Here is a 16,952-nt window from a genome sequence, read left to right as displayed (position 1 = left end):
TAACTTCGATCAATAAAAGGGAAATATGGCTCTTAGCAAATGTCATTATGTTTTCTTAGTGAAGAAAGAATCAGAATGAAAAAAACTTTTTTTTTTTTTTTTCGTGTTGTCTTCTCATTTTAATAGATCCATGATTGTACGTATACGTTATCTTCGGACGTGGAGCCGCAGTCACGTGACCACTCTCACCCGGAAGTGCTGTGTGATTCACGTGACCCGCTGCGGAGCTCGATCTCTCGGCTACTTTTACCCGTCTATACCCGTACATCGAACGAGCATTTTCGGACCACACATCCACGACGGACCCGGGGGGCTACTTCTGTGTCCCTTCCGTGTTCCGCGTCGCTCTCAGCTCCCTCCATCCGGCCCGGAGACAAGGCCCTCCCGCGGCAACTGCTGACGTCTCCGGCCGCTGTAGCAGTATGGGACCAGGAAGCGCAGCAGCTGTCGGGCGATGAACGCACAAAGGACCACTAAAACCACACCTCGCAACTTCCACGGGTACAGATCCTGATCACAGCCGCGGTAGACGCCCGGATCGCCGCAGAGAGTGTAGCTGGAGCTCCGGGGACTCTGCGGGAGCTCGGGCGGTTGTTTGGCCGTTAGCATTAGCATCAGCTCGGTTAGCACGTTCGGGTCGGTTCGCTCCAGGGAATGATGACGGGGATCTTGGGGAGTATGGACGGGGCACAGAGGAGATTTGGGGTGACAGCTGTGGTTCTGTTCATGCTGATAATGGACTGCACAGCTCGGATACACAAGCTCACACTCAAGGTAAGCTCCGAGATGATGGACGCGTCGTGTTAACAGGCTAATCAGTTAAAATGTCCTCCGTGTTCTGCTGCCGTGGCGTGTACTTTACCTCTATAAATATCTATCCATTTGATTTCTTTGAAGCGTCTGTTTTCACTCTTAAAGGGCCCACATTAGGCCATTTCCTGTTGTGTGTTATAGTGTCATTTCCTCATCACAAACATACCAGGAATTGTGTTTTGTTTCATTCACACGTGTTTAACACACAAACCCTGCATATTTAGGCTGAGTTTTTCTCTCAAACTGAAAACACTCTGTCCCACCTTGTGATGTGGTAAAACAGGAAGTGCTCCACTGTGTTTTTAAACTCCATACACCTTCATTAGAATCATTTAGATGATTTCAGATCTGGAATCGTCTATCTCTACAGAACAAAGCCCCCACATGTGTTTAGCTGACCAAGAATTTCCCTAGCACACTACAGCCCTAGAAAGAGTGATATAATTATACTGTCGTTATACAAAGGATGTGTTCACACTGCACACACACCACGTCATAATTGAAATGAAATTGGAGCAATCCAGAACTAAACCTGGCCTGGACCAAACCCAAAACAGGTCTAAACTCTGCTATATAATGCTAAGTGTACCACGTCTCGCTAATAGTCTTGTCACGATGCTCACATTTCAAACCCTATGTTGATACTAAGGAATTCACTCAATAATCAATACCGATTACCACAATGAAGATAAAATGTGCTCCTTTTTTATTAATAGAATGTAATTTTCCTAGACAAAATAATAGTCCTTTCTTCATTTTAGCATGAGGTCTTATATATGATAAAGCTCAAAATCATGCTAAAACTGTTCAGGAAATTTCAAATTTTGTCCTGTTAGTGTAATTTCTTGCTCAAATCTAGTTTTGATATTCATTTTCATACCACTTAGTAGACTGGTCACAATAATACATTTTGAAGTGCAGTATATTACTGAAGAACGATAAGTTGACGATAAATGATAATAATGAAACTAACTGATTATACCAAAAACGATTCAAAATGAAATTGAAAACATGACCGTCTACAAATAAATGGCTTAATGAAACAGTAGTTTGTATCTATAATGAGTCATATAAGTCATTTATTCAAACTTGTACAGCTCAAATCTCACCATAGTACAGAAAAAACAAAGTTCCCTCTTAGTGCATAGAAAAAGTACTCACGATAAATGTTGACCCAAAATAATTACAGTTCCATCTGTTACATATTGAACGATAAGTTGATATAGACATTAGTGTGACAGGCCTATCAATTAGCATCTGACTTTCGATATTTTGACAACTCCAGTCTCTAACGTAATGTTGTTTCTCTGTTGCAGAATGAAACTCGCTTCCTGGTCCAGCTCAACACCTTTGGTTTCTATGCCAACGGGACCCTGGATGTGAATCTGACAGCGCTGAGATTTTCTGAACAGCAAGTCAACTACCCGGTAAGACACCAGAGATCAGAGATAGGTTATGTTTTAGACTCTGCCACGTTACAGTGTTCTTATCATTTGATACGCATCTCGATATTTGGGTCACAATATTGAAACATTTATCATATGTTTTCTGCCTCAGAAATCTTTCCTGTATTGTTCCGATACCGATACTGGCATCCTCAAAAGCTCAGATACTGCACATTTATCCCTGTTTTTATCCACGCTCTGTGGTACAAAGTGACCAAGTAGAAAAGTAAAAGAGCTGAAATCAGCACAACTCATCATCAACACCAGTCTCAAAATCTCATTATTTCTTGTAAATGTTCTGTAGAGATAGACTTTTATTTTTTGCTCTTGTACTGTAACAAATTGGTATTGGCGAGTACACTAAGGACAAATATCTGAATCAGATTTTTTTTTTTTTTTTTTTGAATCGGAACAGCAATGCTGTCCCTGATTTTTACTTTCTTAAAAACGTGAGAAACACCCCTAGTTTGTCTCCTGCTCCATCTGGGACCACGTCCTCACATTCTCCTATCCCAAAACTATTACTGACCCCTAACATCTGACCTCTGACCCCTAGTTTATGTTGTGTAATAGTAAATATTGAGAACCTCCTTGAATTTTTGAGCAGTGATTTCAATTGGGTTATGGAGTGAGAAGTTTGTCTATGAAGTAAAAATTAGATTGTGAGCCTTTGTTTTCCTAAATGAATGCTTAAACTGCCAGCTTTGTTTTTCCTGTATTTTGGATGGAGTTTTGCGGATTGCTGACATAGGGATTTCCTACTTTACTTCCTGTAATTTTCAACTTTTTTCGGCCTTTCCTCGCAAACTGATGTAAAACTATGATAAATATTGAGCACAGGTACTATCCCACCAAGTCAGAATTGGAAAAACATGAAAACTCGTCATGTGCCCTTTAAACTTGTCCTAACCAGACTGTGTCTTGCAGGTGGGGTTCAGCCTGTCCAGATCTCGTGTGAGTGGGGTCCTGTCCTACACAGTGAGTACACTTAAAACACCTGGGTCATAATTTCACACTTGTCACACCATCCTCTGCTACTGCTGCAGTGAGACTTGTTATTTTGGTCTTAAAATGTTCATATTAAACCGCTCTATATGATCCTGGTGTTTGTATTTCATTTTTATCTGTAAATTAAGATATGAACACTAATAACAGACAAATCAGGTGCCCTCTTTCCCTGAGGTCGCTCCCGCTTGCGTTATTAACAGGTTTGACTGACAACATTGCTAAGTGTCAACTCCCTGCTAAACCAGCGGTGCGAGCGGGAAGGGGCATTTCCTTCAACAGCCTGGCTCCAGATTGGCTGTTTGTTTGCTATGATACTCACAGTCGAAACTCTGCTCCAAATTCACCCCTATAACTGCTACCTTCATATGGGTGACGTCACACTCACTTAGTCCACTTCTTTATGCAGTCTATGGGCCCAGCACTGAAGAGTTGATGTGTTTTGGGCATATTCCATGGATCTGGTAAAATAACTGGATAGAGTATCGCTAGCTTAGAGCTGTCTCAAGTTGGATTAGTGGCCATTCATTGATATGACAGTGAAAAAATCCCTCCTTCCCAGAAAGGATTTTTCTCATGTCCAGCTGACAGGGCACCTACAGCTTTCACAAAGGTTGAATTTTGTGACGATGTTCAAATCATATATTTTTTCTCGGTTTAAAATCCATCTGTTGTCTTAAAAAGGCTTTTTAATCATTAGCTTCTTCTCTATGTCTGCTCAAGCTCTGATTGGTTAGAACAGTCACATGGTACGACATAAACGAGCATGTGAGCGACGTGAACGAGTCCAACTGCCATGAACGAGCCACAGGTTTAGAACATGGACATTCAGAAGATCCTGGAAGCATAAACATGGCAATTCATAATTTGCTATTTATGTATTATTCCCTTGCCTCCTTCACGGTTACTCTGTTCGCTCTCGTCGCTCATAGTCTCATGGGAGGTAGCTCAACTGCGCATGGTCCATGGACAGGACCGGATGTACCTCGTCGCTAAAGACTAAACTCGTGACATGGTCCATTGAGCATGGCCCATTGACTTCAGTGGGCGGCTTAGACCCTGGGGCTTGGTGGACACGTTGCAACTCTGCACGCTGTTTTTTCAACTCTTCTGTACCTTGCACTCTGCTTGGGCACATGTAGGCTTATGTTTAACGTGATGCTGTTTGGGCACATGTAGGACTATGTTTAACATGATGCTGTTTGGGCACATGTAGGCCTATGTTTAACGTGATGCTGTTTGGGCACATGTAGGCCTATGTTTAACGTGATGCTGTTTGGGCACATGTAGGACTATGTTTAATGTGATGCTGTTTGGGCACATGTAGGACTATGTTTAACGTGATGCTGTTTGGGCACATGTAGGCCTATGTTTAACGTGATGCTGTTTGGACACATGTAGGCCTATGTTTAACGTGATGCTGTTTGGGCACATGTAGGCCTATGTTTAATGTGATGCTGTTTGGGCCATAATAATAATTATTATTATTATTGGTTCATTCTGCTGTTTGTTTGTTGCAGGTCAGACCTTTTAATGATACTGCCCAAAAATATTTTAAATGGTTTAGTGGTTTTCCTGCTTTGTTGTTATTGTGTCGGTGACATTAGTTTCAATATTATCGTTTATTGCAATATCTCTCTGTAGCAATAGATAATGTGCTTCAAAATATGTTATTATGACAGATAGTAAAAAATCATAACTTTAATACTCAAACATGCATTTAGACCTATGTCATCCATGTTCCCACACAGCAGTTCTCCATATATAAAAGCATGATATGATTTCACAAACCTGACATGATGTACAGTAGTATCATTGGTGAAATGCAAGCCAATTGTGGTCTGATAGCGTGAAGGGGAAGGCACCCTCCTGTTGCTCTCCGCAAGGGGAGGGTGCCCTCCTCTTCCACATCAAAATGAAAGTGAAACTTGTAAAGCACGTTAATACGCACGTGGTGGTCCAAATATGTTATGTGTTAGCAGTTAATACCTTTTATAGAAGTAAAATTCTCCCTCTTTAAGGTATTTTTAGTGATATTGATAGTGATTCATCTGTGTCTTCAGATATGAAGTAAACGCGTCCAAATGCAGAATACTGATTTCATAACAACTGCATTTTTTCTTTACAATAACATTATCCGATTAGCAGTGTTTCTTATAAATAGAGACTATGGTGGCGCCTTCATCAGAAGTTTCCCCCATTACTTTTTGCTAGTTGTTTTATCATAATTATTTAGAGCTAACTTTATTTCATCTTTTAATCAGTCCTGACTTTGGTTTTAGCTGTATGATCTGGCAACACAGTTTGTGATGACCCTAAAAATGATGTGTCCTTGAGTGTATGACCTTGTATAATGTCCTCTCAGGTTTAGTTGTGATTCTATTGTTTTTACACCAAACTTTAACACATTCTTTTGTCAGGCCGAGGAGACGGAGAGCTGCCCCCTGACCGTCGCAAAGTCCACCAACAATGAGCCTCTCATCCTCTTTCTACTGGACGTCTCCTCGCTGAGGTCAGTCTGCTCTGCTGCACTGTAGAGGCCACTGAAAACAACACAACACCGTCTTTGGTTCCTCTTCAGATCTTATCATTTATTATTACTTCCATGAGACAGACAGTAAAAGACGATTAATTAATGTTATTATTTTTACAGTTTGGGGTGGGGGAATTTTACTGGTCCGCCTAAAAAAAAATCAGTTTTCATTTAGTCAGGTTTCAGTTTTTATTTCATCACAAATCATGCACACTTAGTATTTTTCATATTGCCTTTAAGAGTTAACTTAAGTCCTCTTCTGCTTTCGAGAATTCACTCTTCATTGTCATTGGGTAAATCCAACGGTCACTCACTCAGATTCTGACTGAGGCCGACCAACAGGAGAAGTGGTCGGGGACAGTGTGTGTGACCGTGTGTTTTGTTGTTGTTCCAGAGTCAATGTGAAAGTGATGGGAAGTCAAGACAACATCCTGACCGGGCGCACAGTGGACACAGGTGGGCTCAGACCTGCACACGCTTCTCTGTTCTAGAAACAAATTTAAACATGTTATTTTACATTTAGCGAAGAGGTCCAAACGAGAGAACGAACCTCTCGCTCCTGCAGAGGATCAACCACCTATGGCCAAGTCAGGGAGCAGCATCACTGGGAAGAAGGACCAGGGTGCGGAGCAGGTGAAGAACCCGGGTGCGGAGCAGGTGAAGAACCCGGGTGCGGAGGAGGTGAAGAACCCGGGTGCGGAGGAGGTGAAAGAACCAGGCGCGGATCAAAAGAAGGACCCAGGCGGAGACCAAGTGAAGGACTCGGGCGCAGACCAAGTGAAGGACCAGGGCGTGGATAAGGGAGAGGAGAAGGGACAGGAGAAGGTGGATGAGAAGCAAGTAGTGCCAGAGGTGCCAGAGGTCCCAGAGGTGGAGCAGGTGGAGGTTAGTCATCTCTCACTAATTTAAGGAACCTAATTAATTTAAAATTCTATAAACATGTGTTTACTGTGTTCCCAGATACGAGGTAAACATGTTCAAATCTAATATAACCTTTACTAATGACAATTGTAATTCTGATTTATTCATTATTATTATTATTAGTCTTTTAAAAGCTTTCAACACACAGTCTACAAACAGTTCCATTACGGCTTGTAGTGAGCCAAATTCCCTGACAAAATATCACTAAAAATATTTTTTTTTAACCTACAATACATATTTACTTATAATATATTTAGTTTTTGGATTATATTTCCCCTCCCCCCTGATTATATTGTAAAAACAATTTGTGGCCAAGTAACATTTCTGTGTTCTCCGTCTCATAAAAAAGCATTTACCGGTAGTCTATGGCAAACCCAAAAGAATCACATATTGGCTGTGGACTGTCTAGGAATGTTCATGCATGATGGCACTACAAGCCTTTTTAACCTCAGCCTTCTCTGTACAAACTAACCTGGGGCCCATTCACGCATTATATACATGATGTTATTTACAGCCCTCAAAAAGATGCTGGCAGCTCTACCATAGACTCTAGTCCTATGATTAAGATGAGTCAGTGGTTTCAACTACCTGCCTCCTTAACAGAAAGTGTGAAACCCAAATTGACATAAACTGCTGTCAAGTTTCAGTAATATCTTAAACTTGTCTCTGCACAGGAATCTCAAATGTTAGACTCTGTTTGCGTCTTCATTTCGCCTGTGGATTTCCTGTGAACATTTGCACTGACTGTACTTTCTGCCCACAGCTTTCAAAGATGAAGCAGTTCTCTTTGGTTCTGGGCAAAGTGGATAACTCCTACAACTTCAGTGTGAGTACCTCCACCTCCTCCTGCTCCTCTCCTCCTCTCTCTTCCTCCTCCTCACTTGTCCTCCTCTTTCCGCCTCTGTCCTCTTTTCTTTCTCTCTTCCTCCGCCTCCCTTCTCATCTTCCTTTCTCTTCCTTTCTTCTGCTTGTCCCTCCTGCCTTTTCCCCACTCTTTTCTCTCTCTTCCTCCTCTGCCCTTCTCGCCTTTCTTTCTTTTCTCTTCTTCTGGTTCTCCTTCCTGCCTCCTGCCTCCTCTCCTCTCTTCCTCCTCTTGTCCTCCTCCTATAATAATACTCATCCTCTACTACTCCTGCAGTAGTTTATGCGGCTGATCTAAAAGTGACCATGTGCCCCACAGTTCCACCTGAAGGTCGGCACTCTGGCTCAGGGCCTCTACAACCTCAACTTCCACTACTGCCCCAAGATGATCCCAGGACTGCCCTACTCGCTCAGTGTAAGTGAACAGTTACTCCACTACACTTTAGAGGTCACAGTTTTACCTTTTCAAGCCACATTTGCGCGCTTAGGGTTTGTGCGGGAGTTTTATAGTATAATAATAAAGCTGTAAAGTAAATAATGCTAGATACAGCCATAATTTGATTAAACTTTAATAAAATTTACTCATAATATGTATTCTACTTGGACTTCTACTTAAAGGGCCCATAGTGCTATTTTCTGATCTATGTTCTCATGTTGTTTCGTCATCACAAATATACCTTTTAAGTTTTGTTTTGTTTCATTCACACGTTTAACACACAAATCCTGCATATTTAGGCTGTGTTCTTTTCTCAAACTGAAACACTGTTCTACTTTGTGATGTCATGTGGTAATACAGCAAGTGCTCCATTGTGTTTTTAAACTCCAGACGCCTTCACTAGAATCATTGTAGTAATTTCAGACCAGGAATTGCCTGTCTCCATTAAATGAAAGTTAGCTGTTGATTTGAAAACTATCATTTAATGGCATCACAAGGTAGAACAGAGCATTTGGAGCTTTGAAGATGTAGATAGACTAATAATGCAGGATTTCTTAAACATTGTGGAACATGGAGTTAATTTTGCATAATATAAGACCTGGATAAGTATAGTGTTTCTGAACAGCCGGCTGCATGTGCAGAGTTTGAAGTGTGGATATTTATTAGACCAATCAGTGTTCCTTATGCCTCCAGACTCTGCCCCACGTCCCCCCTCACTCTCCCCTTTTGTCCATTTACTGCCCAGTTTAGCGGCTCAATTCAAAATGTGGTTGTTGTAGTTTACGTATTTAGTCCCACTTAAAAAAAAAACTTCACAGATGTTCAGTGTACTCAGTTCATACCAACATCAATTTTACTTCTCCATATCTTTACCAAAACAATTTAGACAGGAAGTCTGATGTTCCTTTGTGCAGAGCTTGATCACGTTTGTAATGAGAGTAAATCCTATGGTTATAATGAGAGTAGGTCACAGGCTTATAATGAGAGTAGATCAGACTCTACACAACCTCACCCCAGCCATTTGTCTGTGCTCCAAAGGGTTCAGTCTCAGTGTGAATTTAGTCAGAACAGGACAGGGCAGAGGTGGGAGTCCCGAGTCAGTGGCCCAAGTCAGTGGCCCGCAAGTCCAAGTTTAGTACCAAGTCTTAGTCCATTTCATCAATTCAAGACTCAAAATGGAGACTCAAGTCTGACTGGAGTCTCGACATGCACGTCCTTACCTCTGGGACAGGGTATATGTGCAGTGCAGTTCTAATGTGTGTGTGTGTGTGTGTGTGTGTGTGTGCGCGCGCAGGTGGAGGTGACGGAGAAGAACCCGGGGGGTTACCTGTCTGCTGCAGACATCCCACTGCCGCGCCTCTACATCGGGATGGCTGGAGTGTTCTTCACCGCAGCCTTGGTCTGGGTCTACACACTTATGAAGCACAGGTATGATCTGACCACAGCAACAGTTAATGTGGAGCTACTGAGCAGACTGTAGGGTGCGCTCTTTAGAGACACCAGGGGCAGACAGACGCAGACTAGGGCTGAGCAATTTGTGATTAGATTTTGAATTTTGTTCAAATCTCCATTTTAACTGGACTGTAAACGTTACTACATTGACAGCTGAGAATGGGAGTCCATGGAGCGCACATTTGGGTTTAATACAAACTGGTTACTTGTCATAACATCTGGCAACCCACTGTGAGGAGCTCATTCTGCTTTCTGATTGAATAAGTGCCACGAGAGCCAAAACGCAGTGTGAAATGTTTTTGTGATTGTGAATTTGGTCAAATCTGTGTGATAATGTATTTTTACTTTATATATAAGGACACACACTACCCTGTCACTGTTACACCACTGTTGTTTACCTGTACACTCACTGTGTAGAGCTGAGGTTGGTCTCACCTTTATCTCTGAATGCCCATGTGATCAGAGCATGTTGTGTAAACCTGTCCGAGTTCTCATCAGCACTATGTGAGGAGAACTTTGCGACCTGCTCTGTCAATAACATTGACTTCAAATGATGTGTATGCCCAGGTTAAAGGAGATCTATCAATGTTTATGAGCTTTTAACCATGTATTAATTTTATTATTATTATTATTCATTTTTCAAATAATCACAATAGTCTAAGTCTTAAACATAGGGTTCAAAAATGTTCAGTAGCTATTCTCCAAACATAAAACTAAGTCACTGCATATGTACTTCTTGCCTACTGTTACTGTGAAAAGGGTGAGGCTTATCACTTCTGCAGTTTTGAACTGAAAGTCAAAGGTACCATATCTGTTACTAAGTCATGTTGTTCTCTAAATGACATTGCTGTAGTGAAGTCAAATATTCATATTTTTTTCTACTGTAATTGGCCTTGCTCTTACGTACCTTATGATTTAGAACTTAAAATAATTGCTAATTCCAAAAATAAATAAATAAAATAAAATCACAGCCACATGCTCTAATCCGGTGCAGCTCCCAACAGAGAGAATTATCATAACAATTCAAATCAAATCAAATCAAACTTTATTTATATAGCACTTTTCATACAAAAAAAAAGTAACACAAAGTGCTTTACAAACCATTAAAATCAGTCCCACCCACCAAACCCACCCAGCCACCCGACAGCCCAACAACCCAACCCCAACACATCAATAATCATAACCAAACAACCCCCCACCCCAACACACACTCCCACCCCCCACCTCAACACATGTTAAAATACCTCAGTTTCATTTAAAATATGTTTAAGTGGAACAGGCTGGATAAAGATGAACCAGATGAGAGAGCGCCACCAGAGGAACCATCTGCACCAGGAACAGGGTCACCCACAGCCACAGGACACCAGCCCAGGGCCCAGAGAAGAGATGAGGTCAAGACCAAACCTCCAGGGCCCACGAGCCAGGGCCCAGCAGCCACAGCCAACCACAGCTCCCGGTGCAGAGGGCTCCTCAGAGGAAACACTGGCAAATCTAAAATGATTAAAAATAATAAAATAAGTCAAACCTAATAAATAAGTCAATAAATAATCAATAAATAATAAAATAATCAATAAATAATAAAATAAGTCAAAACTAAACAAGTAAATAAAACATAAGTAAAACATAAACACACTAGCCAGCCTGAATAAGCCTAAATAAATAGAGAAGTAAACTAAAATGATAAATACTAATCAAAAGCTATGCTAAAAAGATGGGTCTTGAGCCTGCTTTTAAAAACCTGAATGTTCTCTGCGGCCCTGAGGTCCTAATTAAACTAGGTAATGAGGAACATGCTCCCATACTCTTTTTGATGAAGCTCAGAGACACTAAATACACCTCCAGGAATGTTTAGTTTTTTTATTTAATACATTTATTAGACTAAATGTATTTAATCTAATATGTCTTTAGTTCATACATGTGATAATTGTGAGTGATGATGCATGTATTCCACAGATACAGCGTGTTTAAGATCCACTGGCTGATGGCAGCTCTGGCCTTCACTAAAGCTACCTCCCTGGTCTTCCACAGTGTAAGTGTCTCAAAGTGTCTCACATTTCCCAAGTTAAAATCAAAATTTTTAGTTTGGATATACCTGAGGTTTTTCCCCATGTATTTGAGCAAAATGTGTCTTGCCCCAGTGCAGATATTTAGACCTCATGAGTTGCTTGCACAATACAAGTCCACTGTGTGCTGTCTGTATCTAATAACAAAGCATTTTATTGTCCAATAACCAGGAAGTTAGCTGTTAGCGTTATTGTCACGGGAAAACTCTGGTGTCAGAGTTGTGAAAAGTACTTATAAACTCACTGCAGTGAATAATTATGATGCTCCGAGTGCATAAAGTAAGTGAGGTGATTTCAAATGAACTAGTTCTGTTTTTCTTGTTTTTAAGATGGTATAAATCAGGCACAGCACATTTTTAATGTAGTATTTTTGATAAAGAAAAAATTCTTTAAGGCTTCTGACATGTTGTCTGCCTGTTTCAGATAAACTACCACTTCATCAACACAGAGGGCCACCCCATTGAGGGCTGGGCGGTCATGTATTACATCACTCACCTGTAAGTGTCCCTCTGCTCTGGGATATTGTGAGGACATGTCACCTCTTTAGTTTACATGTTGTGTTTGTCCTCTCAGGCTGAAGGGGGCGCTGCTGTTCATCACACTGGCTCTGATTGGCACAGGCTGGGCTTTTGTTAAATACATTCTGTCAGATAAAGAAAAGAAGATATTCATGATCGTCATCCCTCTGCAGGTATGTGGCTAAAGTGTTTTGGAGGATAAAGAGAAGTGTTAAGTACATGCGCTGTTTGGTCCCTGGGCCAGAAACTTCAGAGGTTCAGAGGTGTACTGTAGCTGTGCTACTGTTATTCGGTCACCCTTGAAGTGAATACTACAAAGCTGGTTGGACATAGCCAGGCTTTCATCTTGAGCTGGCCAGTACCGATATTTGGCCTGCTGTTGCACTCACGTGATCTGTAATACCCATTCTATGTTTGCTCTAGGTGTTGGCGAACGTGGCCTACATCATCATCGAGTCGACGGAAGAGGGCTCCAGTGAGTACTCCCTGTGGAAGCAGATCCTGTTTCTGGTGGACCTCATCTGCTGTGGGGCCATCCTCTTCCCCGTCGTCTGGTCAGTCTGCTTCTCATTCTGCTCCTCACTCATAAGGCTGAGTTTAGAACATTTAGATAAACACATACTGCTTACACTAGATCTCAACAAGAGTCCCAAAGTAGTGAGTGTTGTTCCTTCTTTTGTTATGTGTGCAGGTCCATCCGCCACCTGCAGGAGGCGTCCAGTACTGACGGCAAAGCTGCGGTCAACCTGGAGAAGCTCAAGCTCTTCAGACACTACTACGTCATGGTAAATGTGTACTATGTCATGGTAACTGTGTTCTACATCATGGTAACAGGTCCTTTAAACACAGTTAGGAGCATGGTAACAGTGGTTAGGATCTCATGTTTTATCTTGCAGACTATGCCATGGTAACAGTGTACTACCTCTTGGTAACAGTGAATGTTGTGTCCACAGATCGTGTGTTACATTTACTTCACCAGGATCATAGCCATTCTCCTGAAGATCACCATGCCTTTCCAGTGGCAGTGGTGCTATGAGGTAAGTCAATCCCAATGACTTCATAGTTAAAACAATATTTTCATGTCGTCTTGGTTTATTCAATTTGAAACTTTAAAGAACACATAATACATTGACTTGTATTTATGCAATTTGATTGATTCAGTTTGTGTAATCTTGTGTTGTTCTGCATTTGAGGCCTCAATGCTAAGAAAAAGTTGTTTTTCATCACTCCTGACAACCTGAGGGTGGTGCTGAAAGCACTGAATATATGTGCAGGGTACATACATTTTAGCACATTCCCATCTGGCTGTCAGGACTGATTAAATCAAATCATTTGTAATTTCATGTTCACCTGCCCAAGTAGCACTGTGTGACACTGGAGACATGTCTGACCTTGTGCTGGACCTCTCTCTCTGTGTTCTGACCTCTGGACCTCTTCTCTCTGTGTAGTTTCTGGTGGAGGTGTCCACTCTTATCTTTTTTGTGCTGACCGGGTACAACTTCAGACCAGCCTCCAACAACCCGTACCTCCAGCTGCCCCAAGACGAGGAGGACGCAGAAATGGACCAAGTGTAAGCATGCAGGCACACCACTGCTAGGTCCACATGTGCCCTAACTACTGTGAGCGGAGGGGAAGAGAGGGGAAGAGAGGGGAAGAGAGGGGAAGAGAGGGGAAGAGAGGGGAAGAGAGGGGAAGAGAGGGGAAGAGAGGGGAAGAGAGGGGAAGAGAGGGGAAGAGAGGGGAAGAGAGGGGAAGAGAGGGGAAGAGAGGGGAAGAGAGGGGAAGAGAGGGGAAGAGAGGGGAAGAGAGGGGAAGAGAGGGGAAGAGAGGGGAAGAGAGGGGAAGAGAGGGGAAGAGAGGGGAAGAGAGGGGAAGAGAGGGGAAGAGAGGGGAAGAGAGGGGAAGAGAGGGGAAGAGAGGGGAAGAGAGGGGAAGAGAGGGGAAGAGAGGGGAAGAGAGGGGAAGAGAGGGGAAGAGAGGGGAAGAGAGGGGAAGAGAGGGGAAGAGAGGGGAAGAGAGGGGAAGAGAGGGGAAGAGAGGGGAAGAGAGGGGAAGAGAGGGGAAGAGAGGGGAAGAGAGGGGAAGAGAGGGGAAGAGAGGGGAAGAGAGGGGAAGAGAGGGGAAGAGAGGGGAAGAGAGGGGAAGAGAGGGGAAGAGAGGGGAAGAGAGGGGAAGAGAGGGGAAGAGAGGGGAAGAGAGGGGAAGAGAGGGGAAGAGAGGGGAAGAGAGGGGAAGAGAGGGGAAGAGAGGGGAAGAGAGGGGAAGAGAGGGGAAGAGAGGTAGGGGGCAGGCAATCTTAAAAGTCGTATCATTGTTTTTCTGAACACAAGGGCTACTGTAGGCTGTAACCATAGACTGTGTGTACATATAAAATACATTATATATATATATTAGTGAGTGCAGTATTTTCAAAACAATAAAAGGTAACCTGGTGATATAAATATGTTATGTGTTAGCAGTTAATACCCTATAGAAATAATATACTCCGTCTTTAACCTAATACAGTGTCCGGTGAGTGTGTGCGCCCCCTAGCTGACACTCCCTCCCTGTGTACAGAGTGACTGAGTCCGGAGCGCTAGAGGGCATCTCCCACGTCAAGAAGACTTCCAACGGGCGCGACCGCCAAAAGGAGTCCACGCTATGAGCCATGCCCAGGAGCTGGACCCCTGACCTGAGGGAGAAGAGGACGGGACGCCCCCCCTCCCCTCTGAGACTCTGGTGCAGTGGTGATGTGTCCACTGTCTGACTATGCAACACACTCCACCGGGCTCCCCAGTGCCACGGGTGGACGGACAATAGAGATGCGACTGCCGCCATCTTGAATCTTTTTTTCATCTGTCTATCTCGCTTGCTCTTTCTCTCCAAAGATGACTACACTGCAAAAAAAAAGTTGAAATTCAGAATATTCATCTTGTTTTGAGTAGTTAAAATCGTTTCTATGGCGACCACTTAAAAGGCCCATATTGCACTATTTTCTGATCTATGTTATAATGTTGTTTCCTCATCACAAACAAACCTGGAGTTGTCTTTTGCTTCATTCACACATGTTTAACACACAAACCTCTATAGCATATGCACATTTAGGTTGAATTCTTCTCAACAGAAAACGCGCTGTTCCAGGTAAAAGGTGGCATGCTAACTTAAACTACCACTGGATGACATCACAAGGTGGACCAGCACGTTTTGAGCTGCAGGTCTGTTTTTGATGAGGTGACAACATTATAACACATCTTAAAACTCAAGAATCCATTTTGTGTAATATGACTTTTAATACATCGATGCTCAAACACAGACATGCCCTTCCTGCTATTGGCCAGTCTCAGTCCTGCTCTGAGTGAGTGACAGGTGGATTTAACCAATCACAGCGAAGACACATGCCTTCTTAAAAGAACTATAAAGCAGCATGATCATTAAAATTTAACCGTAAACTATGTAACTTTTCTGGTGGAGGGTCTGCCACCTGCTTGTCTCCATGGAGATGTTATTGCTTTGCCTGAAATGTTCCATGGCGTGGCATTCAATTTCTCCGACAGGCGAGTTTTCAAGGCGCTGTAACTGATTTTTTACTGTCTTAAAAACCGTGAAAAGCAGATTTAGTTCATTTTAAACAGTTTGCTGTAGTCGAAAGTTATTCCTCACTTACCTTATGCGTTCTGACCACCCTAATTATTCACCATGATGACTTTATAAACACTTTTCACAACTTTAACAGACCAGGGCGGAGTTTTGCATCACTGTAATGCTAACAGCAACTAGCATGCTAACCGCTGATCAATACAAGACATTTCTTGACTCTCCAGCAGAAAAGTAACTTAGTCATAATGTTCTAACTAAAGATGCACTTTTTTGTCTTTCCTACAACCTTCGTTTATTTTTATTTTTTCTTACCAACCAAGGAACAATTTACATTTTTGTTACTTGATCTCTCATCGTCAGATCTACTCAAACCCAGATGGACTTTGTGAATGGCCGTCGTCTGCGCCCGTGTTTGCCGTGTGGGAAGCGACACGGCGTCTGTGGGCGTGGTCTTTTGCGGTACTCCTCCTGAGCTCTGCGTTTGTGGGTTTTCATGACAGACTTTTTCTGCTCAGGTTAAGTCTTTCTAAGTGGACATGTATTTAGTGCACAGTAAGAACCTTATAGCCTGTACATCATGTTTCTAATGCGCTGAATCAGGGCTGCACCATATGTGGACATGTCTCATACTTCACACGCTACACAGTTTTGGACATGGTAGATGCAAATAAGTTATTGTAATGTAAATGCATTTATTTAAAACTTGTGAAAATTGAAACCTTGGTGGTGGGCGATAAATATATTGTTTACTAAATGATATCACAATTGTTGTTTTGATGACGCAAAATTATAATATTATGTATTATATAAGAAAGAAAAAAAAGTTAGAAAAATCTATTATTTGTGCACTGTTAACTTGGACATTTACAAAACTTTTTTTATCTGATTAATAAATATTATTTATTAATACATATAATATTAATAAATAAAATATACAGATTTAGCTTTTTAGTCAATATTGCCCACCCTTCCCAGACAGGCAGACTTAACCAACAAAACAAAGCTCAAGCGGATCAAAACTTGAAAGATAATAAGTTAGTTTTTCCTTTTAAAGAGGTGGTATTATGCAACTTGACGTTTTGAAGCTTTCTAACATTTCTCCCTCATCAAAAACATGTCTGAAGAGGTTTTAGACGGCATCTGTGCATACTTGAGTAATCTAGTGATCTCTCCCGGCCCTTATTTGAACCTGTAGTACGATCCCATCCAATACTCAGCCCACAAGCCTACGTCACCCGTCATTTTTCATGAATCTACAAAAGAAACTTGACAAACCTGATGTTGTGCAGTAGTTTCATTAGCAGGATGCACTTTGATTGTGCAGGGGCA

The 16,952-nt window shown here is 42.1% G+C and overlaps 2 protein-coding genes across 2 annotated transcripts in view; one reads left to right on the top strand and one right to left on the bottom strand.

The window, feature by feature from the left end:
- Positions 1–16,952, bottom strand: part of LOC117393825 (intercellular adhesion molecule 1-like) — a 38,692-nt gene that overhangs the window by 16,010 nt on the left and 5,730 nt on the right. The gene's annotated exons all lie outside the window — the stretch shown is intronic.
- On the top strand, positions 182–16,138 carry LOC117377328 (protein GPR108-like). The gene is made up of 17 exons (XM_033973709.2): positions 182–774; positions 2,130–2,240; positions 3,186–3,236; positions 5,684–5,775; positions 6,191–6,252; positions 6,320–6,681; positions 7,481–7,543; positions 7,898–7,993; positions 9,309–9,442; positions 11,420–11,495; positions 11,953–12,026; positions 12,103–12,220; positions 12,471–12,601; positions 12,739–12,832; positions 13,001–13,084; positions 13,496–13,617; positions 14,604–16,138. Exons 1-17 carry the CDS (start codon positions 655–657, stop codon positions 14,689–14,691), a joined length of 1,878 nt encoding a protein of 625 aa, XP_033829600.1. The 5' UTR covers positions 182–654; the 3' UTR covers positions 14,692–16,138.

This window comes from Periophthalmus magnuspinnatus, chromosome 1, assembly GCF_009829125.3.
Source record: "Periophthalmus magnuspinnatus isolate fPerMag1 chromosome 1, fPerMag1.2.pri, whole genome shotgun sequence".
Lineage (NCBI taxonomy): Eukaryota > Metazoa > Chordata > Actinopteri > Gobiiformes > Gobiidae > Periophthalmus > Periophthalmus magnuspinnatus.
The sequence above is the reverse complement of the archived record's forward strand: the minus strand, read 5'-3'. Positions and strand labels throughout refer to the sequence as shown.